Source organism: Typha angustifolia, chromosome 13 (genome assembly GCF_048772165.1).
Source record: "Typha angustifolia cultivar Huaian chromosome 13, ASM4877216v1, whole genome shotgun sequence".
Taxonomy (NCBI): domain Eukaryota; kingdom Viridiplantae; phylum Streptophyta; class Magnoliopsida; order Poales; family Typhaceae; genus Typha; species Typha angustifolia.
Window position 1 is genome coordinate 11,664,228 of NC_133251.1, and position 27,517 is coordinate 11,691,744.

General features: G+C 36.6%; 3 protein-coding genes across 4 annotated transcripts; all 3 read left to right on the forward strand.

Annotated features, from left to right (window-relative positions):
• Window positions 1-1,519: 1,519 nt before the first annotated feature.
• On the forward strand, window positions 1,520-8,580 carry LOC140773634 (large ribosomal subunit protein mL43-like). Its single transcript, XM_073116291.1, has 4 exons — window positions 1,520-1,688; window positions 2,319-2,402; window positions 7,533-7,639; window positions 8,106-8,580. Exons 2-4 carry the CDS (start codon window positions 2,323-2,325, stop codon window positions 8,276-8,278), a joined length of 360 nt encoding a protein of 119 aa, XP_072972392.1. The 5' UTR covers window positions 1,520-1,688; window positions 2,319-2,322; the 3' UTR covers window positions 8,279-8,580.
• Window positions 8,581-9,019: 439 nt separating this feature from the next.
• Window positions 9,020-12,785, forward strand: LOC140773633 (protein CONSERVED IN THE GREEN LINEAGE AND DIATOMS 27, chloroplastic). Its single transcript, XM_073116290.1, has 7 exons — window positions 9,020-9,449; window positions 9,637-9,789; window positions 10,113-10,190; window positions 10,706-10,801; window positions 11,528-11,563; window positions 12,139-12,308; window positions 12,394-12,785. Exons 1-7 carry the CDS (start codon window positions 9,216-9,218, stop codon window positions 12,554-12,556), a joined length of 930 nt encoding a protein of 309 aa, XP_072972391.1. The 5' UTR covers window positions 9,020-9,215; the 3' UTR covers window positions 12,557-12,785.
• Window positions 12,786-20,215: 7,430 nt separating this feature from the next.
• Window positions 20,216-26,330, forward strand: LOC140773476 (uncharacterized). Of its 2 annotated transcripts, XM_073116062.1 has the most exons (7): window positions 20,216-20,467; window positions 20,569-20,686; window positions 20,914-21,555; window positions 21,663-21,849; window positions 24,292-24,375; window positions 25,188-25,272; window positions 25,605-26,330. In XM_073116062.1, exons 1-5 carry the CDS (start codon window positions 20,391-20,393, stop codon window positions 24,318-24,320), a joined length of 1,053 nt encoding a protein of 350 aa, XP_072972163.1. In that variant the 5' UTR covers window positions 20,216-20,390; the 3' UTR covers window positions 24,321-24,375; window positions 25,188-25,272; window positions 25,605-26,330. The 2 variants fall into 2 exon arrangements, with proteins under 2 accessions (XP_072972163.1, XP_072972162.1); XM_073116061.1 differs by lacking the exon at window positions 25,188-25,272.
• Window positions 26,331-27,517: the final 1,187 nt, after the last annotated feature.

Consider the following 27,517-nt stretch of genomic DNA (forward strand, 5'->3'; position numbering starts at 1 on the left):
AACTTCATCCGTTTTATCCTCCATAAGTAAGTTGGTGAACTTCTATAGAAGCTTAGAGTCGAAGTTGTCCATAAGTGAGGGGGAGGGGGGACTAGTAAAAATGTTTTGGTTGAGAAGAGGTGGAGAAATTGAGTGGGATTGATTAGGGGTAACCCTAGGGAGAGCCAAAGCGAGGAGATCTTCAGGGACAGAGAGGAAAAAAGCTAAGAAAAATCCTCTTATATATAGGCGAAGTAATGGAAACATATCTATGCCAAGTTGGTGATAGAATTAAAACCCATTTTAATTCTATAAATTATAGGAGGTATTTAGCAATATATATTATAATGACTCAAATGACACATATGATATGCACCATACGTGATAAGTATCACTATCCTCAAGCAACATTTGTCTGTGTCAATTCTCATTCTCATGATATCATAAATAAATCTGAGGTAGGAGTGTGTCATCCTTGCAAATTTATTCTTTTCTTGATTCAAAGTAATTTATAAATTATGATTAACTTAATCATAATTTCATGCATACATTATTATTTAATGAAGAGGCTTAAAAATATCATCACTTATATTAAAATACAAGAGACGTCAACAGTCTTGATATATATTTTCTCTCAACACAAGATATGCATATTGAGACATTATCTATATAGCTGTCTGCGGTTAGCATTGGACAATACCTACAGATATATATTTCTTATGTAGAAAATTAATTATCTTATATTATAGAATTCATGACACAAATGAAATATTAATGGCACAAATACAATCTATATAATGTCTCATTTTAGGGTTTGTCCAATACTCTATTCTTCAATATATATTTATGTGATTAAATTGATAGCTCTTTATCACATAATTTGTAGAACATAATTGTCGTTTAATCCACATACTAATAATCAGTGTTCCATGCTAATTACCAAAATTAGAGACTATTTAGAGTATTTATTGACTTCCATTATAGAATTCTACAATTCAAGTCCTCCACTCGAAAAATCTATAAATAATTAAATACTCAAGGAACAAAAATGAACTAACAATCATCCAATTCCATGAACAAAAATTAGAACACAATCATAAAATGATTGGCTTTTAAATCACAATACTACCACTTTCCGTTGAGGTACCTTTGATGGTAAAACTGTGAGATGTTTTGGAAATAATGTTTTATGTTTGGTACATAATTTGAAACAAGACATCTGTAAACTATGTCGAACTCTATTTACTGTGAAGTGTTAATCAGCAGTATATAGTTCTAGATCTTTACTAGTTTTATTTTTGCTTAGTACATGATTTTGAAAAGCTAAAATGGGGGCCGCCATGGGGGGACGGCGCATCTGCCACCCCGCCAAGACGACTGGCGCCGGTGAATGGCGGTCGGCCGCCTTGGCGGCCCGAATAGGCAGCCCGACGCATCGGCCCGCCTATTTCTTGATGCGGGTCTGGTTGGGTTTTTAAACGGGTCGGGTTTCAATAACTAACCTATATATATATATATATATATATATATATATAGACATAGCTCTTCTCTCGGTCGCCTCTCTCGCTCGGTGCGCTCTCTCTCTCGCTCGCTGCTCCAAACCTCAACCCTAAAAAAAACATTTCTTCTTCTGCCGGTGGCAGCGAAGGCGGCGACCAGTCGGGAGTGGCAGAGGTCTCTCTCCCACAGCGAAGTCGCGAGCGGCGGCGGTCTCTTTCTTACACTCTTTCTCTCACACTCTCAGTTTCCCTCACTCACTCCCGTTCTCTTACAGTTTTAGTGTTTTACTGTTTTTAAATTTTAATTATCCCAAGATTAAATGTTCAATTACTCTTAATCTGCTATGAATTAATATTCTATGGTAAGCTGCTATAGGAAGTAATTACCCGCTAAATTCTACTAATTTAGTATATAGTTGCTGATCTTGAAATGTGAATAAACTAGAGTTAGTTATCAAGTAGTTATCAATTTCAGTTTTTTTTTTTTAAATCAGCAATTAGTTAGTACTTTTGTCTTCCTATTCTATACAGTGATTTTAGTTTATATTTTTTAAAATGTGAGTTAACCGGTGGAGGAAGCGAAAGTGTAAAACAGTAATTAATTATTTATTATTTATTATTTAGTTTTTTATATTAAAAATGTCAGACTGCATTGTTACCCACCTTGTCGCCCATTCCACCTAGGCGCTAGGCGGTGGGGTGACCACCGCCACCCACCCGCGGTCGCCTTTCAAACATTGGCTTAGTAGGTTCTTACATAGCAACAATCTTAACAATCTTCTTTACGGTGAGTGTTAAGTTTCTGATACTTCTGTGAATTTCATTGTTCTTGTCTTCCAGAAGCATGGCTCTGAGGGGTGTTTGGCAACTTCAGAAACTGGTGGTGAGCTACAGCGACTGGGGAGGAAGTAGTAGAGGACTCAGGTACAATTGAATCTAATGATGGTTTTAAGAAGAATGAAACAAAACAAGAAACTAGATTCTAGAAGGGCTTGTAAGAGCAACAGTTTTATTTGATTTCCTAGCTGTAACATTTTTGTTCTTTTCTTCATTCCGTGATTATATTTATCATCAATTCATCATGTCATTATAAGTGTCCATTGTTTAATGTTAAACCTATCTAGCTATTTAATTTTAAAAGAGTACACCTATTTAGTGATTTCTATAATTGAAATAAATAAGATAATATACCCAGGGGTGAAAACAGATTAGATTATATGACTTAGTAATGTTCCATGCCTGAGTTCCAGCTTTTGAGGTATGTTTTGTTCCTGCTAATCAGAGGGAGTGGTATGGGTAGGGAATTTGGGAGGGCAGTTTCTTGTAGGTCTATCTCTCTGCGCTATAGCACCTTCAAACTTGTTAGTATTAACTTCTTGACTCCTAGGCTCAAAGCCTCCTTCACTTTTGAGCCATCGGATGTTGTAGGCTAACTAGTTTATTTGCCTTTTTGCTCCAACTATTGAGTTTGGATGAAACAGTCTGGGAGATTTGTATGTTTAAGTTTGATGAGCAATTGTAAGGAAGTACAAAACATGGATCCTAAAATTGCCCAATCCGAGTTAGGATTGGTCATAACCGATCTCATATCGGTTTTGGCCAGTATCGGCGAAACTCAGCTGGATCGGCTAAAAACAACAATATTGGCTAAAATTAATTTTTGTTAATATTCAGGTTGAATCTAAAATATATCTAATCTAGGTGAAATTAATAATTGATGTCATTAACTGATTTCTTTTCAAATTTTCAGTTTGAACTCTATCTCTCACACACTCTTGCACTTCACGCTTCATTAAGTTTATTTGGTGACCATTTCGATGAGCCTCTCTGGCTAGTCCATACATTGGTGAATTTTAGATGGATTTTTTTTCACTTTTTTCCTTTTTTCTCACCCACTTTTTAACTCTTATTTTTTTACTGTTATAGAACAACAGTGAAGAGAGATCTCTCTTTTCATGTTGTTCTATAATAATAATTAATGAGTATAAAAATTTATTTAATTTAAATTAAAATTCATTATAGTTTTGAATGAGTTTTTTCTTTAGTTTTTAAAGTTCATATGTGAGCAATGTTTATTTCTAATTTTTCTGTTACTTTTTATAAATTTTTAGAAAATTTTCTACATTTTAAATAATATTTAGAATTTTACAAAAGTAAAAATAGTTTGATTTGATACAGGCGGCCGATACGATCGATATTGGCTGATTTGGATCCTGATACGGAGTTTCGGAACCTAGGTACAAATGTACCTCTTATCATCGTTCTAGTTTAGATGAACCTATAATCATGACGATTTACCTATAATCAACTTAGTACTTTGGTAGGTCTGGATCAGTATCTCCAATTGCTTTCATTCTTCACCTTGAGAGAACATAAGTTCCTTATTATTATAATTACTTTTCTCCTTATCAAAATTGAACGTAAACTAACAATAGGAAAATATACGAAGCAAATGTATATACTTATAGACACAATAACTATGTGTCGGATTATTGTTAGCAAGTTCTGAAAGGTGGCTGGGGTATCCACTAGCTGCCCAGCAAAACAAAAATTGTTGCTAGGATATGGGATGCAAGCTGCTTGGGTGGTATTGGTGGGCTGCCATGGTGCCTAGCAAATTTAGTGGCCCGCTTTGGTGTTGGCCTTAGTGATAGAGCAGATCGAATCAGGCTAATTGGTGAGAACTGATCGATTAGGAAAAAAACGGAATCCTTTCCTCTCTCCCTCTCTCGACCGTCTCTTCTTTTGAGCGGTAGCAACCAATAAGCAATGGTGTTTGCGACAGATGACAACGGTACCCCTTCTGTCTCTTTTTGCCCACTTTCACTCTCTCACTATCTCACTATCTCACTCACCCTCGTCACACCCCCACTAGCGGCCACCTCACATCCAATTCTCTTCACACCCCCACTGGCGGCCACCTCACATCCAACTCTCTTCACACCCCCACTAACGACCACCTCACATCCCACCCTCACTCTCCTATCTCTCTCTCATTCATTTCTCATACTTGCTGCATTATTCCTTGCCATTGCCATTGTTTCAAAATAAAAAAGCTAGACGACATAGATATCATTAAAAATCTAATCTTTTTAGCAGAATAAATCTTGATTTTGTTAGCAAAATCTCATCTTTCAATAGTATCATGTATACAATAACAAATTTTCATCTTGACTAACAACCTTATTTGTTACTCCAATAACAAATTTCATATGATCTTTTGAAGCAATGTAAAAGACACGTCATCAAAATCTATATTTTGTTGTTAGAATGTTATTATTCTGTCTATTGGATTATTATCTTCTTGATGACATTCTCTTTTGTTCATTATCTCTTCTCATTTGTGAAGATTTACTAGATCTTTGCTCTTGGCAACATGGATCCCAAAATTGGTCGATCTAGATCGGGATCGGCCATAACCAATCCCGATCAGACCGATTTCGGCTAGGTTTCAGCTAGTATCGACCAATTTCGATCGATCCGCATCAGAATTGGTTGAAACTCAGTTGTATCGGTGAAAACAACAATATCGGCTGAAATTAATCTTTTTTTAAGATTTAAGTTGAATCTAAAAGACATTATAATATTTTTAATTATTGTTTACATCAACAACATAATAATTATCGGAAGTCCTAGATTCATAACATATAATATTACCTTCGTGATCAAAGATAAGAGAATTATTTTTTGAAAATTTTACCTAAAAATTTTCGTTACAAAATTGACTGATATTCAAGAGATTTGCTTTCAAACCTTCAACATACAGAGTATAATCCAAAGTAGGCACACCGAGTACTTGCAGTTCATTTTTCAATTACCTTAGTTGAATTTCTATCGCTAAAGGTCTCAATTTTCCTTTTATAATTTTCAAGTTCAAAAAACATAGATATGTCACATGATGAATGTCTTGAACAACTACTATCTAAATATCAATGTATGGATTTAGGGCTTTTAAAGCAGTATATACAACATAGCATTTAAGATCACTATTTTATCCCAAATAAAATTTGTTTTTACACCGTAAATGAAGTTGATTTGGGTTTGACTTTGAAAAGTTTATTCAGGTTTGCTTTGGCATTTCAAATGATGATTTATGTTATTTTCCTTTTGAAAACCTATAGACACAAAAATAATCTTTTTATTACTTGAATTACCAATGTAATCAAGTTTATACCTATCTTTTCCAGAGATTTGGGCCTTTGGAATTTCATCCAATTTATTCTTCCCTTTAAGAAAGATCACTTCCTTCAATAAACGCTCTTGTTCAGTCTTAGTAATCTTTGACTTCTCCTTAAGTTCATTCAGGTGTTGTGTAAGAGTTTTGACTCGCTTGAATCCTTTGTACTTATCTTTGTATGGAGTTTTTCCCCTTCAATCGTCTTGAGTCTTGTGAGAAGTTGTATATTGTTTCTTTTCAATTTGAATGACTCTAGGTATAGTTTATTGTACTTTTTTTGTATTTTTAAGTCCTCTTCGTCTTTGGATAGTAACAAATCCTACTCATCTATAATATCAGAATCAAAAGTTAGGTTAGTGTGAGAAAGAGAGGCAATAAAAGCTATCTAGTTACTTTATTTTTTTGTCGGATCATCATCATCCTATTCATTTGAGTCATCCCAAGATATCTTCATACCTTTTCTTTTCCTTGAGCCAATTATGACATTTCCATGCAATATGACCAAAACTAGAACATTCAATATCGTATTTTACCGTCTTGGTTCTTAGTTTTCTGTTTTGAAGAATTATTTCTCAAACCCAGAATTTGTACTCATAGAATATTTTATTTTTCTTAAACATTTTATTCTTCTCAAACTTCTCGACAATAAACTTGTTATGTTTCTTATAAAAATTTAGTGACTTTTTTCACAAACATAGCCATAATCTCAGGATCTATTTCATTTTCTTCACCCAACTTATCTAGGTTATCTCTAACAATAGCCAAGGCCATATAACTTAAACTTTTTAGGTTCAAAGAGAGTGAATTCAACATTTTATAGATTTCCTACTAATTGCTCAACTTTTATAGTGTCAACCTTTTTACTTTTTTCTATAGCAGTTATTTTAGCTTGAAACTTTTTAGATAAGTACTTAAGGATTTTGGGCACTATTTTTTGTTCTAGAATAGTTTTACCTAGATTGAAACTATAGTTCACTATCTCACTGAATTTTGGATAAAACTTATCAAAAATTTCATTTTCTTTCATTCGAGAGCTTAACAGCAGTGGTACCTTTATGTGTGGTTGGCCGACATGGCACAGCTATAAATGCTATTTTTAGTTGTGTTTCTAGGATTACCCAAGTATTTCTAGCAACCTCACATGTAGAGATTCTTTAGAAATTATCCGATAAGACACAATTGAAAATTGCATTAATAGCCCTACTATTCTAGCCAATTTTCTCATAGTTCAATTTCTTCCAAAACTCAACAGGTTTTTCAACAAGCTCATTATCTCTTAAATGCATAGGTGCACTCTAACCGTTTACTATGGCAAACCAAATGTGTTTATCTATCGATTTCATGAATTAATAATCAACGAATCAAGCAAATATAAATATCAAGATTTTTACGTGAAAAAATTCCAAACGAGGTTAAAAACCATGAATTTAAATTCAGATCAAACTAATAACTGAAAACTGTAGTAATCTATAAGATTGACTTACAGATAAATCGTCGATCTCTACGATTTTATTTGACAAAGTCTTAATCGTTAGATTATACGATTCACTGCTTTTTGTGATTGATTTTCAATCTCAATAACTCTTGCGATTGATTTTCCGTCTTAGTGACTATTAAGACGAATCTTTTTAATGTAGAAAATGAGTAAAACCTTTGTTAGTGAAATGTTGTTTTTTCAACAACATTTTCTCAAAACAATGATCAACGTCCTCTAGAGTTAGGGCATCCTAATCCTTATATACCTTATAAAGATAAGGTCAAATCAAGTCTCACGTTAACTGCTTTTGATCCCATTGGATTTGAACATGTTAATAAATTATGATGCATATCTTGTTTATTGTAATTCTTCAAAGTTAACTAAATTCCTGAAATAACAGGGCCTTCATGGAAACTCATTTGCCAGCATTTAAGGAACAGAATCCTCAGCTAGAGGTGGTTACAGAACTCATTCGTGGCCAGCATCCTCACTTAAAGGGTCTTTACAGTAAGAATTAGTTCTTTTTCATTAAAGTAGAGAAATTATCTTGTTGTTTAAGTTCTTATGATCGAAAAGAGAATTTAGTCAAGAAAATCTTTGATTTTTGAATGTTAATTAGCTTATATATATGGCATAGTCACCAACTAAGGAAAATGTCATGCCAAGTAATTGAAATATTGTAGAAATTTACTTTGCTGTATTAATTTTCTATTCAATCTTGACCTTGCAGGAATCAATCTGCCCATCAATTAGGAGGTTAACTAGAAATTGCTCCTTTTTTGTTTACCTATTCTTCTTTTGGCCTGATCAAACTATTTCTACTTTGACATTGTCAATAGTGGTCCATAATTACGTATCTGTTGTTATAATCATATATTCTTCTAAACTTTCTATTACTTGAATTAAGAGTACGGTAACGCAAGGGCTTCTCTTCTTGTTTTGACTAGGTTATGATTGTTTTGCCCAACTGCAGAAAATCATAACCAACGGGTGATTTGTGTAAAGAATTTAACACCGGAGGACATATTGTTGCATGCCACCAGGCTAAGGAATGCTCTTGGAAGAAAGGTGGTGAAGCTGAGGACCAGGCATGTCACTAAACATCCCAGTGTTCAAGGGACATGGACAACTGCGCTTAAATTCTGAATGAACTATCTAGCTTCACAAATGGTCTTAGGAGTTCAAAATGCAAGATTTACTTATGACTTTCTATACAAGGTCTTAATCCTCACTGTCTTGCCACCTATTACTGTCAGCCAGATGGTTAATGAGCAAAAGAACCTCCTTAAAGCTTACTTGTGTAACACCTCTACCGTTCTATGCTTTGAATCGTGTTTGCCAGAGTCAGGTGTCTCAGGTTTCTGAACCATCTTATTGGGCATCACTTGCTGATGAGAGCATTCTACAATTCTTGAAATAATATTATTGGGTGTTTTATCTTGACTTCATTAGAATATTGTCATATTTTGGTTCGAAGACTATCTGTTAGATTGCTGATGCTCAATAATTACAATCTAGGCTAAATCAAATACCAATGTCATCAGGTGTTATGTTCAAGGATGTATAACAATTCGAAAATGAAATGGGAATTGAAATATTCTAAGAAAAACTCTTTATACCTAAATCTTAAATATAAATAATCCTGATCAAATCTACTATTGAGGTGCTAAGCGTAGGATTTATGATGTAGTCAACACTCAAACACTCTTACCAAGTTCTCCTTTCACAGTAATTCCAAGTTGGCACTGCATGAGGCGTACACGCATTGGCAACGAGTGGGAAGCTACCAGCCACGTGAACGAGTTTCTTCTCCTTGTGCTCCACCTAAACCACAAAAATGATTGAGGAGTAGTCTGCAGTGGAAAATATCACAAAATTTAGCACCAAGCATTTTATTATACTTATTTGTTTGGCATAGAGCTCAAACTACACTCTTCCTGCTGGATAACAGATAAAAATTCCCCGCACCACGTATAATTTGCATGGCTGCAAACATAAGATTGGATTGGCTTCTCTTAAGTTCGCCTGAAACAAGTCAGAAGCCCACATAGAATCTAAAGCAGTGGATTCCAACTCTTTTGCTATGCTTCGGCTACGATTTACTTGCAATGCAATCAAAGGCGGTAGATTTCCAAGCACTGCAAGCGATCGAAGCGAGTGGGTTGTTGGTGTTTGGAAAATCAATCGTCCTCTGAAGTGGAAGCATGCCAGAGTAGTCATGGCTTTGAAAGATGAACCTGAAGGTGGCACCAGTGGATTTGCAGGGCAAAGTTGGGATCCTGGCTTGGAGATTGAAGTCCCTTTTGAGCAGCGACCTGTAAGATTCTTTGCATAAGGCACTATGTAATCAAGAATATAAGATTATGATTATTATGCTTGCAATATGGTTACTTTTTGAAATATGTTACTACTCAGATTATGGTCTTTTGAGAGACAATAATTTAGCATGTTTTCAGAGATTAAATGGATTCAATTATACCCTGATTGTTTCCATTTTATGACAGGTCAATGAGTACTCTTCGTTGAAGGATAGCATCCTTTATTCATGGGCCGAACTAACTCCAGGTTCCTTCTTCCTGCGCCTTGGGGGCTTGTGGCTAGTAACGTTTACAGTTCTAGGAGCACCGATAGCAGCTGCAAGCTTTAATCCTTCCAAGGTATGGTATGATGATTCGTAGTACACTTGTACTACTGAGATATAAGCCATAATACTATGACATGAGCTGGAAATTTGAGTTCATGCTGTCTGAAACCAGGTACATAGATGCTTTTGAATCCAATAATGTAGATCGTAGAATCTAAACGGACTCATAAGTCCTGTTTATGTTGCCTCCCTTCACTTTATTGGCACAATTTATGCTGAAAAGATCACTTAGATATGTTTTAAATTTGTGGGCGTCTTATTGATAAGGAAATAGTCTCCAGATAATTTGGATCTTCTGTAGTATTTATTGTTCCTTTTCTTTTTCATATCATGCAGGATCCAGTAAAATTTGTCCTAGCTGCTGGAATCGGAACTCTTCTTCTGGTTTCTCTGGTTGTTCTGCGGATATATCTGGTAAGTTCAGTGTTTTATAGATAACTGCAGTCTGTTTTAAGAATAGCATTGAACTAGATATGTGCCCTGAAGAAAGGGATGAGGAATATTCCATAAATTTACTATGAACAAAGTATGTGTGGCATGGAAGAACGGAAGAATACATGCTATTGGCAATGGTGTAGTGAAGCCATGACAGTGTAAATAGCAGAATACATACCATTGAACATGCATATGTATGAAAAATCTAGAAGAATACATACTATTGACAATCATCATCAAATCAAATTGAAGATCTTTCTAATTGTGTAGGATAGAAAAAGAATGAATTATTTGTGCTGCTTCTTTTAAATAGGTTTCATTTGCAAAAGAATGAATTTATTGCAACATACTTCACCATATCACAACCATAAACGAATGCAAGCATAACTTTTTCAGTAAAACACTGCATATATATCAGTGTGTTTGCTCTTTTGACTCATGAAACGATCGCAACAGTGAGGTAATAATCGACTTCTATATTTTCAATTCTGCAGGGCTGGAGTTATGTTGGTGATAGGCTATTATCAGCAGTAGTACCTTATGAAGAAACTGGATGGTATGATGGGCAGATGTGGGTTAAGCCACCAGAAGTAAGCGCAGAACAATTGTTAAAAGGAGATATGATGTTCCATTTCTCAGTTTTCATTTCCCATAATCTGAAAATAGAGAGGAAATTTTACTACTTTTCAGATAATGACAATCTGAAAAGAAAATATTTTGGTGTCTAAAGGTACATCTGAAGTTCTAAAATTTAATCATAGGAGGCACCAATCTATATATTCTTGGCAATGAAAATCCTTTAAAGTTATATAAACTCACTGCAAGGTCATACATTGGAGCACCCATGAGTTTTCAACTAGATGAAACCCTCAAATCCCTCGACAGAACAACTAGGCGATAGGCAGGTGCTTGGGAATATAGGTTCATATGTAGTGGAACTTTTATTATTTTGCTAGATGGATATATAGTTCTGATTGGATAATTTACACAAAACATATCAACACACACCAAGATTGACAGTATAGTTGAAACCGTACCCAAAATGAAGGGTATTGTATTATGTAAATCCAATCTAACAATGTCTCAAGTTTTCTAGACAGAATCTTATATACATTTACTGAAATTATATTTCATTCTGCATTTCTTTTTAGTCAGAACTTGCTTCCTAAATAGAAAAGCTACATGTGGATTAACAAGTGGAGTGAGAAGTTTATATAACTAAACTAAGAATTTATAGTTAGCTCCAGTTGTATTCAAGAAATTATGCTTGATATGGATATGAAGATAATACATTTTACCTTTTTTACTTGTAACAGGTATTGGCTCGTGATAGGCTGTTGGGATCTTACAAGGTATTTTCCGATACGCAGAATATTTTTGAAAACATATTACCAGTAATATTTGTAAGGGGTAAAATGACATAAAGCTTCTCTCTCTCTCTCTCTCTCTCTCTCTCTCTCTCTCTCTCTCTCTCTCTCTCTCTCTCTGAAAGTAATACTTGGAACATGGGATAAGCTTAACATTAGTAACTTCTGAACACTTAGAATCAGATAATCAACCTTAAAAGAGTTATCCAAGTTAAACTTATGGTGAAATTTTTAGGTGCTATGCCATACCATCGATCTTATGTCAGCCTTGTAAATGGCATATATATAGGTGTTATTTGCAGCTATTCTGACACATGCCTACAACGGTCCATGGGTATTTAGGGTCGTCGCCTTCAAAATCAAGTCAATTATATCTACACAAATCTCCAGTAGGGCGGTTAGAAAATTTAACCAATATAGTTTCAACTACAAGGTCCAATCAATAGGTTCCTATTGAAGTTGTATCATTTAAGGTTTGCCTGAACAAAATTTCTCATATGATCCAACAGAAGAACTAAATTAACCATTCTTACTGTAATACTCTCTGATTCATGTTTTAGGTTAAGCCAGTCATTAATTTGTTGAAGCAAACATTAGTGGGAACAGGAGTGTTGCTTGTTACTGCTGCATCACTTTTCATATTTGCAACCCCAGTGGAGGACTTCCTGCATTCTGCTTTTAATCCAAATGAAAACAATCCAACTCTTTCAAAGGCAAAGTCAAACTTGAGGTATTGTTCTTACTTGCTGATCTATGAAGTAACTATAATTGAGATATGTTCATCTATAACTTCTCATCTTTTCCTGAACTCCTAGGAAAGAGGAGTTACTAAGACTACCAGTTGAGGTAATGAAGGATGATGACCTTGCAGCTGCTGCAGCTGAGGCTGCAGATGGAAGGCCAGTTTACTGCAGAGATCGTTACTATCGCGCATTAGCAGGCGGACAGTACTGCAAATGGGATGATTTATTGAACTGACCTAAATATGGAGCTGCTTGATCTCTTTGTAAGAAGATGGCATCAAATGAAAATTTTGTAAGTTGGTTGACAGTGGTGTTATATCCTATTATTTCTATTTCAGATTTCAGTCATAATAGGATTTCTTTCACAGCAAAAGAGACCAACATGCATGTCATGGTGTTCCAAATTTGTGCACCTAATAATATTTGCGAGATCAATCAATCAGAAGGAATTTCTTTTTCTGACAGATGGATTCCTCCTGGATATTGTGAATTTATGATGATTGGTTGGATAGTATGGGCATCATATGCTGGAAAACCACCATTCATATGTCTAGGATAGTCCATTTGCCTGCTAACGACTAGTCTTGACAAAAGAGCTCTCCCAGATCCATGAAGCTTTATATGGAATCTTGGAGACCATAACCCGTTAACTTCTCAGTCAACAGAAATTATATTAGAAGACTAAGTCAATTAATGGCTAGTGGTTATTTTAGACTAGCAAGTCAACAAATGGGCACGTAAGAATAGAAATGTTAAAGAACGGCTTCTCTATATAATTTAAGATACACGTATTAGAGTTAAATAGTTTATATAATTAAATTTATGATCTCCGTCATTGAGCGATCATCAATAACTTTGGCGCACACTTTCTTTTTACTTTTTATTTTTTGATAAGAAAAGATAATTATATTACTTAAAAAAAGCACAAAAATATATCAACAGATATTGAGATAGGCACCCAGTGTATCTCTATATAATAAATCATTTTTGTTATTAAAAGGAGAGGTGCTAAGCCAGCTAGATATTGATTAACCCTTAGGGAAAGTCCTTCAAGCATCAAAATCAAGAATACAATCAAGATTAAGGTGAAGAGAGAGATGCTCAATCCCAAGAAATATAATAAAATGCTGCCTACCAAAATGGACAGCCTAATCGGCTACCCTGTTACAAATCCAACCATCATGAGCAGCAAAAAAAGAATGAAAAAGAGCAATTAAAAGTTCACATTGGTAGATAATGTCCCGAATTATCCAAGGGTGTTCTTCAAAGCTATCAATTGAATCAATGACAATGCTAGAGTCCCCCTCGACATTGATGAGTTCAAATTTGAGTTGAGCTGTAGCGGTAATGACTTACAAAAGAGCTAGAGCCTCCATTTCCAAAGCTGATCCCACAAAGATAGGCCTAGCATAATCAAGGATTACTTCAGTTCAATTATCTCTAGCTATGACACCGAAGTCTCCAGATTGTCCAATGGGACCCAAGACCCATCAAAATTGAGTTTCACAAAACCATAGGTTAGGGCCTCCATTCTGGTAGTGGAGTTGCTGCCCCTTCTATCATAATACTCCATAGCCATTTGTATAACCATCCAAGTAAAGTGAATTTAGGTGGCTTAATACAAGCTCTAACCCAATCACACAACTTACTAGGAAAACTCATGGTAAAAAGGGAAAAAGGATTATTTTCCAGATAAGTCTCTCATTGGCTTTTTCTATATCAATTTTAATAATTATCATCGGTTGGTTCTTCCTAGCTTTAGCTATAGAGTGAGCTAGCTCTTGGATGACTAAAATATTATTACTAATACTTCTACCAACCATAAAGGGTAGCTTGTTTCTCGCTAATAAGCATCGAAAGAATAGGTTTCAAGTAATTGACCAATATTTTAGCAATAATCTTATAGCAAACATTATAGAGCACAATAGATTGAAAAATCTTTAACATACATCATATTGTCTTTTATAGGAGGATAAGTATAATGTAAGTAAGACTTATTGATAGGGAGAAAAGCATGCTCAAAGAAATAAAACGTAGCCTCAAAAATACTACACCAATGATGTCACAATAAAAATAATAAATCCCAGCCTGGAAGCCATCAGGATCAGGTGCCTAATTAGTAGGCATATTCCAAAGGGCTCTCTTTAATTTATCACAAGTGATCGGTTGAATAAGACAAGTAGAAATAGCCTAAGAAATCTGAGGAAGGTTAGGTCAATAAGAGAGGACACTTAGATCACCTTAAATCATTAGCCCAAATTTTTTTGTGATCCTTATCCGCAGTCGTGTTGTCCCTCTCATCCCTAATATCTTTAATAAGATTTCTTCTATATCTAAAGGTGGCCGAGAGATAAAATAAAAAAAACTTAAATTTAGATCTCTAAGATCAACCCACTTAACCCTAGACTATTGACATTACATGGTATTAATTTGATGATTAAGAGCAATTTGAAGGTTGTAAAGACCTCTAAGCCTTCTCCTATCATCAATGCTAGTGTTGCAACTAGCATCCTAGAGTTCAAGGTTATGGATTTGGTCTTTAACTCTATTAAGATGTTTTCTAAGGTTGCCAACACAGGTTCTATTCCACTTCCCTAGGGCTTTTCTAGCTCTAAAGATATAATGATTAAACTAATGGAAAAGGTTGTCATTCCAACTATTATCAATGACATGATACGAACTAGATCTGGACCGATTAGTTTATAGGAAAATTCTAAATATTTTATCAAATATAGCCTCATGAGTCACAGATCTAATGGCTTTGGAGTGAAATAATTCTGAGACCAGAGTAAAAGATATAAAGGAAATAGTGATTAAGGGTCGAAACTAGTCATCTAACATTGCGGCGGTCGTCAGCGAATGGTGGATGGCCATAAGGTAGTGAAGGTTGTCCATATGAGTGGGTGGCTTGTAGCGATAGAGGTTGCTAGAGTTTGAAGATAAAATTAGGATTCGAAGTTAGATATACCCATAGAAAAATAAATGGCTATAATTATTTTTACTTCTATTCCTAAGTTACTCTTATGGCTACTCATATGATACTCTTATTCTTACTTCTAAGATAACTTGGACTAGCCTTAAAGACTTATAAAGCTCAAATTATAATTTGCTTTAAAGACTTACATTACTTAATTAAATTTACCTTTAAAACTTACATAACTTAATTTGATTTATCTTTAAAATGTACATGACCTAACTATACTTGAATTTAAAGCTTATATCACTTAATTAGACTTGCCTTAAGGATTGATATGAGAGTTAAATTTGAATTAATAAAAATAAAATAGACTTAATCCATCAAGCCTAATATCCCCATGATGTGATCTGACCCGATTCGGTTCGCATTTAACCACCTCATCCTAAAGGTATCCATGGTGGCTCTAGACATTTTGTTGCTCTCAAACTACTTGTCCTTAAGCTACGTGTGGGATCTATCTACCATATGGAGGGGGCCTCCATGGTGGGTTTCACTCTAAGGTCTACTTGTTTAAGCTATGGTCTACTTTACCAATGGGTGGTTCGAGCCAAGTTCTTAGCGTATGTGATTAGGCCATGGATTGAGTGCGGAGGACCTAAGGAAGAGGTTGGCAATAGTGGAACAAGTGATTTAAAGTAAATCCAAGGGAGATTGCTGCCATGGAGGACTAAGAACTTATATCTATCACTATGGAAGGTTCCCTAGCACCACCACCTGCCATCGTTGTTGATGAAACACTCTTGTGGGCAAAGGAAGGTGCTAATTGAATCTATAGAGGCTTTGAAGGATTTAATGAAGGAGCCACAAATTCTACCATGGAGAACACCGAATAGCTCAACAAATCGTTGCTTGCCATGACAGAGGCCTTTCTAACCTAGCTCCATCATCGCCACCCTCACGGTAAATAACGCCAACCCATAGAAGATGTGGAAAGGACCACCAAACCACGACCAAGGCACCTCCTCCTATCATGATGGAGCCCTTGCCATCTCTACAAACCCACCATGTCATTGCAGCGAAGGCCCAAGAGTCATCTTCTCAGCCATGGTGAAAGTAATGCCCAAAATCCTAGATCTCTACTAACACCGTTTCATGAGCTTCCAAAAGCAACGCCCAAAACCCTAGATCTTTACCGATGCCATTTAGGGGTGAAAACGGATCGAATACGGATCGGATAGTGCTCAACCCATATCCGGATCCGTATTTTTAGTTCGGATACGGATATTGGACGGATAGCAAAATTTAAAACCATATCCTAACTAAATGGATACGGATAATTTTTCGGATAAAGAATCGGATCTTAAACGGATATTGATTAAAATTAAAATAATTAAAATATTTTATTTAAATATAATTAACACAAAATTATTAAGAGTTTTACAACAAATAATATTTTTGTATGTCAAATATATAAAATTAGAGAAATTAATCTCTATAAATAATATATAATGTATTATTAGTAATAATATTAATATTTACTATTTAAATAAGCAAACTAAAAACTATAAATCATTTAAAAAAATATGCGGGTAAACGGATATCCGATATCCGTATCTGAATCTGAAAAATTTATCCGACCCATATCCGAATCCGTATCCGAATTTTTTTCAAAAATTCTATCCGTATCCGAATCTGAATCCGAGTCGGATAGAAATTTTTTATCCGAATCCGATCCAAGTCGGATCGGATAGCGAGTCGAGTCGGAGTTAATCCGACCCGTTTTCACCCCTAATGCCATTTCATGAGCTTTCGGCCACCCATCCCCCTTTAACAACTGTCACAACATCAGATTACTAGTTCTATCTAATTTCCACCCTTCTCCACTATTTCTTTTATAATTTTTTATCCCAATCTTAGTATCATTTCATTTTAGTGGCTAAGGAACGATCCAGCCTTATCTAGATCCGATCAGGGACATCCCAATTATTACACCAAGTGAACGGTGCTCTTGCAAACCCAAGATCACAAATCCTATTAGAATTAACAAAATTTAAAAAAACATTAGCCTTAACATCCATAAGATATTTTATCCTCCACATATAAAAGGCATTAAAATCCTGAACTATTAACCATGGTAAATCTAAGTTCAAAAACTTACCTACTTCAACCGAAAAGTCTTGTTGTTCCTCCACATGGTTGCTAGTATACATGGCTGACCATAGCCATGGTTTGCCCTCCCAAAAGGATATACTAATATGGGCCACCTAGTGAGACTTAGAGATTATGAAGACCACCTCCACACTGCTCCTCCAGGCAATGATGATGATGCCTCTCAAAGCATCAACTGCTGAGATACAATGGTGGTTTTAGTCTAGATCAAGTCTACGAACACAATAGATGGATTCAAATATAGAAGCACGTGTTTTTAGGGGAATAATCGATTAGAGTTATAATGTCTAATAAAATTTATATATCGTTCATGAACCTCTTTTCTACCACTACTTTGCAGTTCCATATGATTGTGCTTAACATTAAAAATAAATTATAAAGAGAGAAAGAAAAAATATTTAGTTACGTAAGAATGTGGTTGCGTGTTCCACCTCCACGGGTTCCTCGGTGCCAATCTCCATTGCAGCTTTTCCTTTCCCTTTTGGGTCGTACACGACTAGGAAAGAAGCCACGTCTACAACCTTTTCCATCGGCTATCCTAGGTCATCTCCCTTTAGGGGCATGCCTACACTTCTCATGTCCAAGTGAGGTGAAGAAATGTTGGATCATGAGATAAAGGTGCCCCTAGGGCTAGATGTCTAGGAGTTGGGTGCCGAGTTGAGAGATGGTTTAGACTCTACACTCCTCTCTCCTATAATAGGCACAATAGAGGATTGAGGGGATTTACCTAAATAAGAGCCAAACCGAATAGTATATCTGCTAGTATTAACGACATTTGCTCTCACCTGCTCCGTCGCATGACCCTCATTAATATTAGTGTTAGTGGAAGCGACATCACAGTTGGTGAGGTCAGGTGAGGCAACGATAATCATAGAGTCGGGATTTGCAGATCTCTGTAGGTTCGCCGAATTCAACAAGCGTCTTGCACCATGTAAATGTTGTTGCTTGAGGTAGGGTTGCCTTTTTCTATTGAGGAGGTTGAGTCAGTAGGCATGCCTACTTTGGGACTCGAGGTGGGCGTAATGGCTCTATCGATAAGAGTTGTTCATCCTCCCTTGCTTCCTCCCGAGATAGAGGGTACCTCGATAAATTCATTGTTATTGGGAACGGTTCGATGTTGATTAGGGTTAACTCTATGGGTCCCCTTGGCCTCACCTAGCCTAATACTTGGTCTAGCCAAATTAGCAAAATCGGGCTTGCTCTAATAGCTAACCTGGCTTGACCTAGCCTGGTAGTTGGGTTGACTAGACCTAAGTCCATTAGTTTCTTGAAATCCTTTAGGTCACAGCAATAGGAGGAGGTAGGTTGCTAACCACCACCCCTCCTTTGCCGTTGAACAAGGACTCATGGGCTATAAGTATTATGCTTATCTTCTTTCTAAGAGACCTTCGATCTTATTTTGCCCTCCTCGAATTGATTTCAAGTATCTTTTTTGCACCCTGCCTAGATTCGAAACCTTGAGTTTCCTGGCCTTCAATGCCACCTTCGTCCCCGACAGGGAGAAAGGGCATTGGTTACAGTAGTGTCCGATGACTGTATATCTGTAGCAAAGCATAGGGATACTCTCATAGATAGCTCTTTGATAAACCTTTTAATCTTTATGACCGCGCCAAACCGCATTCTTAATAGGCTTAGCCAGATCGATCTCAATGCAAACACACACAAAGCGGCTTCTAAATTTAGTCTCATCAACCCTCAATGACCTACCAAATTTAGCCACCACTAGAATGAGGGTTTTGAGTTCCCACCATTTTATAGGTAAATAGTAGAGTTATATCCACACTAAAGTAATTTGGAAGGCTTCCGGTGTAGGCCAAAAGTCATCATTCGATTAGATAAAATTGATCACTTAGCCATTAACGGTCCAAAGCCCTTCAATTAGGATGTTAGACATGTACTCTTCCTTAAAGAACCAGAATATGTTGTATCCCTCAGCTATGTTCAAGACCAAGAAACTTTCAATCCCCGACCAAAGTTTAGCTAGCACAAATCTAAAATTTTCAAAGGGAAGAGTTTTACTTAGAAATCGCCAATGAGAGTGAGTTTCCACCTAACTTGGCACACCTTTAATTCCACAATCACACAATCCTTCATCGCCTTCGTGATCTTTTCAAGCACTTCATTTTGAATAATGCGCATTCCTCCCTTCATCTTGTTATAGGTAGTGCCGCTAACCACCGAAACTCAAATTTTATCTTCTGATTGAGCTTTAGGCGTTTGATTAAGATATGGGATGTTGTCGGACCCTATAGGCTTTCTTTGCTTAGGTTTATGGGTCCTCTCCACAAAATCCTTTGTCTTTTACCCCCTCTCGATGGGTTCCTCACCTAACCCGAACCTTCATAGGCTCCCACAGAGGCAACGTTTGCTTTCGAATTTGCACCACTATCGCCGCCGGAGCTTTTGAAACTCATCTCTTGCACCTTGATTGATGGGGGAGAAAATTCTATTTGTTATGTGATTTGCTTCCATAAAATAGAATGGAAAGAAAAGAACAGGTGTCAAATCTCAAGGGCAATATGCCTCCGGAGTAAATTAATCAAAAGTTCTAGAAGTCGGGTTAGATAGAGACGTTGGAGAAGTTGTGGTCTTGAGCCAAGGCGAATTTAATAGCCTCCGCGCACGCTTCCTTTGACCACACAAAAAATATGTGGTAGTAATTTTCTTTGGTCAGCAAGTCCAGTTTCCCGTCTCTTTCATATCGGACGGATTCTTACACGCTTGAAACGTGTTCACGTGGAGCCCACCACCGTTGGCCAAGGCATGTAGATCCAACGGTTGAAATCCCGTCGTCGATATCAAATGCTTTCCCCCCCGTCGCCGTGTTCTTCTGCTTCGCCCTGCCATTAATAGTAAAACGTTTTGCCACGCCATTTCCCGATCCCCCCTCTCCACCTCCTCCTCCTCCTCCTCCTCCTCGCACAATTTTTTTTCCAATTCTAGTGGTAGGGTTACGTTTCCGTCTAGAAGAGCGACGATATCGATGGCGACGAGCTTCGAACGGTGGGAGAAGGACCCCTTCTTCTCTGCTGCCGAGGAGGTGCAGGGATCGGCAGACAGGTAAAGCAATTTCTTTAGGGTTTCTCTTTGTCTGCTTTCTCGCGTGCCCGCTGGGATTATTGGAGGAGAAATAGGCCTTATTTTTCTTCTGGGCTTTCTAGAATGGAATCCGTTTATAGGCGATGGATTCAGGTGAGGAAAGGCGCGGTGGAGTCTGAATTTGCCTCCGGCGAGCTCCGTCGTGAGCTCCAAATGGCCCTCGGCACCGCGAAGTGGCAGGTGACTTATGATTCCCATCGCTTTCCGTGGAAATTTGCCGTTTAATTTACCTTTTGGTGTTACTCGTTGCAAGATCTGTTAAATGATGGATCTTGTAAACCTAAACGGTACTCAAGGTTCTTTCTTTTTTGATTTTATTGAAATCGAGCACTTTGATGAACACGAGATCCCTGTGAAGGAATTTGTTTCAAAATGGGATTTTGATTTATGTTCTCTTAAAATCTCAGCTGGAGGAATTGTTGCGCGCAATCAATTCAAGCGATGAGGCACTGTCGGTGGGGGAAGATACATGGGCTCGGCATGATCAATTTCTTACGGCAATTAGCAGTCAGATAATGACAGTGGAGAACTCTTTAAAGGTATCCAACATTGAGGAGGGGGAGGTTGGATTATCCTGGGTCAAGTTGGACGAGGATGAACGTGATGAGCTTGCTCTTTTCCTATCCTGTCAATTACCTGAACGGGATATTTCGTCAAATGGCAATCTTGACATTGGTGAGAAAGTGGGGAATCAGAACAAAGAGGCTTCAATTGATTTCGTGAAGAATTCTCGTCAATCAACTGAGTTGAGCTCGTGGGATATGAGGGAGGAGAGGTTGAAAGGCCACCGAAGAGTTGCTAGTGCTGGTGCTGATATAGGATCATGGAATATTTCAATTCCTAGTGAGGGTGAGGATACTTCTGAGAGATCATCTGATGATCGTCCTAACATGACCTTGCCAAAGATACTTAGCTACTCTGCACTGAATGGAGCTTTAGAATCAAAACCTAGGACGAAATGGTATAGGAATGGGCTAAGAAAGTGGAAAGGTTGTAACCAAAATGATGCAGAAGAATCCATCCCCTTACGGAATCATCAATTGAGTCAGGTATGGTACTTATCTTTTGGTTTTTCATTTTTCCTGCACTTTTATCTCAAAATCTGTGCGTCGATGACTCGTCAACTTTGTTTATGAATTTCTTTTCATCTCTTTAGGGAATCAATGAATGCTTCGAAAGAAGTAAGAGCTGCTTAAGTGCTTCTAGAGAAGAGACATACAATAAAAAGATATATGGGTGGGTCGGAGTGCTCCGAAGGCAAATTCAACGGTCTCAATATCGAATCCAATATGGCCGTTCTCTTAAGATTATTCTTTTGGCAACTCTATCTGTTTTATTTATTGGTGAGTTCATTTATCATATCATTTATGTGCTTCATGATTAATGTTTTGTGACTTTGAGGTAGATTAAGTTGATTTGATCCAAATTCTATAGTGCTTCTGACTTTGCTAAAAAAACTAATCTTTGTTTCCCAAAAGTGATTTCTTGAAAGATTGGTAGAAGTATGCGCTATGTCATCACCCATATTTCTAAATATGTTCCAAATTTAAAATTCTTTTAATTTCACCCTGCTTTACGTGTTTACCGTGATTAAACCCTCTTTTTTCTCTCAAGATTAAGTTCAACCCTGGATTTACCATGCTGGTCGTGTTTTTGGAACATCTATACAAATACAAGGGTCAAACAGGGTAAAGACAGGGGCTGAGTTAAGAAAAGTAAAATGATAGTGGTAAACTGCCCTCAACACACCATGCAAGGCACCAAATGGATAAATCCCTTAAGTTTAATTTGCGTTATTTTATTTTGAAGGAATAAAAGGTAACAGTCTCCTAGAATCTTAGGGTCACTTCCTGTACGGCTTTATATTTCTGTCTATAGGGTTTGAACTTTGAATTATTATTAGAACTTGCCAATTTAACTTATTAGGCAGTCTATTTAAGATATATTTTCTTATAATCTACACATTTGAATTTTGAGTTATGATTATCTCTAAGCATTTTCCAGGTAGAAATTTAATGGTTTCTCATCTGCTCATTCCTAGCCTATAAATTTTGAAGGCATTGACAAATATGCAGAGAAGCATGAGAACGAGTCAAGATTTTTTTTTTTTTTTTTTTTGTAGGTTGTTTATTAGAGTGAATTGATTCCATTGAATTTGCTATTATATGATATTCAAGTTTTAAAGGTTACAATGGATTTTGGAGTGTGGACCGCCCCTCACCCCCACCAGCTTTTTTCTCTTTTATGAACTTTAACAAGAACATAAAGATTAGAAGGAAGAAAAGAGATGGAAGGACACTATTAGGGAAAGATGGAAACTTATTAAATTTACTGTTGGAATGAGGGAAACTTGTATGCTTTGAAAAAAAAAATTAATTTCATTATAAATGTCTAGTTAATGCTTTAGAAACTTTTATGTTTGAGGATATACAATGTATTTACTCATGATTTCCTAGTTCCTACTTAGGTGATTTGAATGAATCTCTTAAAATGTTCTATGAGACTTGCATATTTGGGCCCTGTGCATGAATCACCAAGATCCTCAAACCACTTTCATCAGTTGGATGAACTTTATCCATCTGTTCCATTAGTTTCAAACTTTCAATGGAGAGTTATCTAGAAGCTTCCAACATTATAGTTATGGCAGATCTCTTAATTTAGATCAGATGGTGATTAATCAGTTTACGTCGCCTTGATTGGGCTAAGCAAAAGAAAGAGCTCAAGACTACTTGATTGCTGTGGCAACTATGTGCTCTTGCGCACATCTTCTGGCTGGTAAATAAGAGTAGTCATGGCTCTTAGCATACATGTGGAAGGAAAATTATTTTATAAGCATACACTGGTATAAATTTTTATATTAATTGCTTGAGTTTCTTTGGTATGTATGCTGCCTTGTGTAAGGCCCAAGTAAATAGTGTTCCTAAAATTTCCGGTGACAATGGGATACATGAGGACAATCATGTCAGTCCATATAGAAACTTGGGTAACATTCAAGAGGGACATGAAAGTTGTTGGACAAACTTTTAGGTGGAAACAAGCATGATAATGTTTTACTTTTATGCTGGTTATTTGAGTTTTTCTTCTTAATGAACTCTAACCTATGAAACTCGGATATTTCATTTGTTTTTCATATCATGTTTTGTAAGGGTTTTTTGTATCCCTTCTCCATATTGTAATGGATCTTTATCTCGTATCCATATCATGCTTCACATACTCTAACCTTTGGCCTGTTATTTCTATTTGAACTTTTAAATTTTGTGTTTGGAAATGAATAAGCAAGATGTAAGATCAAAGGAGCAGTATGTAGTAAAACTTAATTCCCAATGCTTTTTCAAGTTGTTGAGATTATGAACTTTAAAACTGGGATAGTCAATTTCCCTAAAGCCCAAAGTTGGCAGCCAACTGTCCTGATTCAATGGTTGTCTGGATGTAAGGGTTGAATGGTTGATTCAATTAACATTGTATTTTAGCTGTTTTAGTTATCTTATATTTGCTTTACTGTAGGCTCAAATTATTATTTATTACTGCTAGGGTTGTAGTACCTCATTTTGCAGTAATAAAAGAAAAGTATGAAAAGACACCATTCCCATCGTGATACATTTAAAATTTTCCTGTTTTAATAGTACCTTCACTATCCTCATTCAGGTTTTTATAGTATATGCACTATCCTCTTTTAGTTGTGGAAGAAAAGAAGATCAAAATTTTCTTATAAGAATTCTGTTGTAACAAGCTCCTCATTTTCTTGTGGTTTAATATGTTTTGCAACTTTGTTTTTGATGTTGCAGTGATGCTTGCTTTGAAAGCAAACTGGTGACTATTGGCATCTGGTTCTTGGCAGGTCAGAGCTCAATATTTTGGCAGCTGATAAGGTACATATGACTACTTTATTGAACTTGTGTCACATTACTCAAAGAGCATTCCTTTGTAATTGTATTCATAACGTGTCCTCAATGTGATTTTCTTCAGTGTTCCTATGCTAAATACCTTGATTGGTGAACATTTTTTAGCTCTGGCACTCTGTTTCAGGCAAATTGATGAAAACCTGATTGATTGGTGGTTATTGATTGGAATCTAATTGGCCAGTATTGATTAGTTTGTATCTTATTCTGCTTATTAACTAGTGCAAAATGGCATTGCGTAGGTAAACATATATGTTGGAAAGCCAAATTAAACCTTGCAATTTTTTATAGTTCAGTAGGAGTATATGGTGTTTTTTTATTTCCTTCAAAATACTCTGAGATATGTATCATTAGGAATAGAATGTGTCACTAAAAATGTGCACAAGCAATTGACCTTATATTGCTTCTACATATATATGGTTTTAAAAGGAAATCTTGGAAAGCCAAAATCCATCATGTATCTCTGGTGAAGAATTTAAATTAGTCATGATTTTGTTGCTGTCATTTTGACGGCGAAACAAGTAAAAAAATCGCTGTTTTCCTTTTCTCATTGTGATTTTTGGAATGAAGAGAATTAAAAGCTTGTTATCTTCTTGTAAAGTGGTGTCATTAACTGCATCTGTAGAATTCAAGCAAAGAAAGTATAATGGGGAAGGTGACTCAAGAATGGAAACAAAGTGCAGAAAAGTGAAAACATCCTTGTGTTTCATTTTCATTTATGTCTTGGGCTTAGTTTTATGTGCTACAGACCTTGAAATTGTGCTTGACTGCTTTTCTGGCAGGAAAGTAGGAAACAATGTCCTGAAGTGGTTTCTGTGGAATCAAACGTGTCATTTCACGTATGATTTATGTAGAAGATTTATATAGGTGAGTATTAGTAGTCTAGTTACTGTAGTTTGGGAGGCACTTGTGAGTTCTGCCTTGGAATACTTCGTCTGTATGTGGTATTGTTGTTTAGTAGCATTTTTAGCCATATGAAGAATTAGCATTAATCTCAAACATAGGTTGGTCGGGCTGGCAGTTATGTAACAATATCATTCAGAATAGCATGTTTAGATGAAACTGACAATTAATCTCTATTTGCCAACATTCTTTTTCTGATTCTTCATTTTCATGTACAAACTTGAAGTATTGCATTCCACGGTAGAACTTCAGGACTTGAATGAATTAATGCTATAGTTTGTTGTTTATCATGGTAGGTTCCACGTGGAGATGATCTGGATGGTTGGTATCGTCATTCCAAATGAATGTGCATTTAGCCACTTTTCCAAATTTTGTGGGTCCATGTTGAAAGATGTTTATAGCATTCAAGATGTTGTGATCCTCCCTGAGACAAGAAGTGGATATCCTTAGTCAACTTGTTGTCATGCGACAGTAGAAATCTGACATCTTCAGCCAGAGAGGTCAAGTTTTCGTGATTCCAGGCAGATCTACTAGAAGTTTACTGATTAAATGTTCCAGGAAATGACTTCATGCCTCCTCCACCTCTCATGCAGACTTTCTGATTGATTAACTCTATATCGGATGATTAAAAAGAAGCATAAATGGCAAAAATGCCCCATACAGGATCACTTTGTCTGTTGCCCTGCCTTCTACTAGCTTCACAGCAAAAGCCTTGAGCCTCTTGCTTTTTGGAAGCTGTTGTTAGATATTCTTAGAGAGATTTTTGTATTAGAACAACATTTATTTATTACCATGCAAGCTTTTGTTGGCTAATATCACTCTATGTATACCATCTCCAATTTGTACAGTAGATGGTTTTACGTTTAGTGAGATTAGCTTCATGCTTACCTTCCCTTCTGTTGTTTCTTATCCCCCTATAGACAGTTGGTTACAATGTTAAACTTGCTACACTTGATCTTCCAATGAGTGTAGTTGAGAACTAGTTGTAAAACTACCTAACTCGTTCTAAAAGAAATTTTCTACGCTCGCGTCATGGTTCTCTCACTTTTTCGTGACAGAGGTAAGAGTGTAATGCATAAAAGATGATGAATATGGATTAGATTATGTTTACATCTTCTTCAACTCATTCCACATTGGAAACCAGCACTTTCTTGACACTCAGAATGGGTGATTGATAGTCCCAACAGCACATTCTTGGCACCTTAACTAAAGGAACCACAAATAACCAAAGAGTAATGGATAAAACACTACAATATTTACTTCCAAAGATACATATCTTTTCTCTTTCTTCCTGTGGGCCATTTCATGTTGTCCAGGCGTTGACGTAGTCCACTAGATGGACCTATTTCATCATTAACGACTTGTCTTCTTCCTCCGTTAGTCCGGCATATATAAGCATTAGGTAAATGCCTGCGGTGGCTGTTGTGAGCTGGCTTTGGACCCTGAAAAAAATAAGGGAAGAAAAGAAGAGAAGAGAATATTCTTTGTCTTCTAGGATAGGATATAACCTCTATATATATATATATATATATAAGTCCTATTGGCTAACTACCAACAAACCATGAGAGAATAGAACGTGCTATCGTAGTTCTCATCCATGGCGCCCACTAGAATCTCAACCAAAACTCACAATCTTCTTCCCATAACCTCCAAAACTGCCACCCTCACCAAAACACTCGTGTCCTCCCGCTCAAGAACACGAGGTGCTCCACATGAGATTACTAAATGGCTCGTTGCTTCCAAAAGCACCGGCACGTAGCATCTCACTTTCCAAAAGTGAAAGAGACGAGTGATGCTCACTTCCTCACTTCACTCGATTGCTCCTTAAGAGTTGTACTGGCTTTTAACTCGTACGTGTCACGTCAGCCTTAATCCTCTCAGGCTTCTAAACTGTCCGATGACAGTTTCAGTTTTTGTGCCGTCTGCGGCGATTAAATTAATTAAAAATCTCTCTCTCTCTCTCTCTCTCTCTCTCTCTCTCTCTCTCTCTCTCTCTCTTTATCTTGGAACGAGGTAATCAATTTCTGGTCGTCTCGCATGAGCGCAGGGGAAGGAAGGCGTGGTGGTTTAAATGGATTCTAGCATTGAGTTTGATGATGGGACTTGAGGCACGAAGACTGAAAGATTCCATATACTTCTCAACGAGTTGTTTAAGTTCGCAAACGCCATGAAAAGCTACAGTGAGCTGCAATCGTTGCTTTCCATGGTG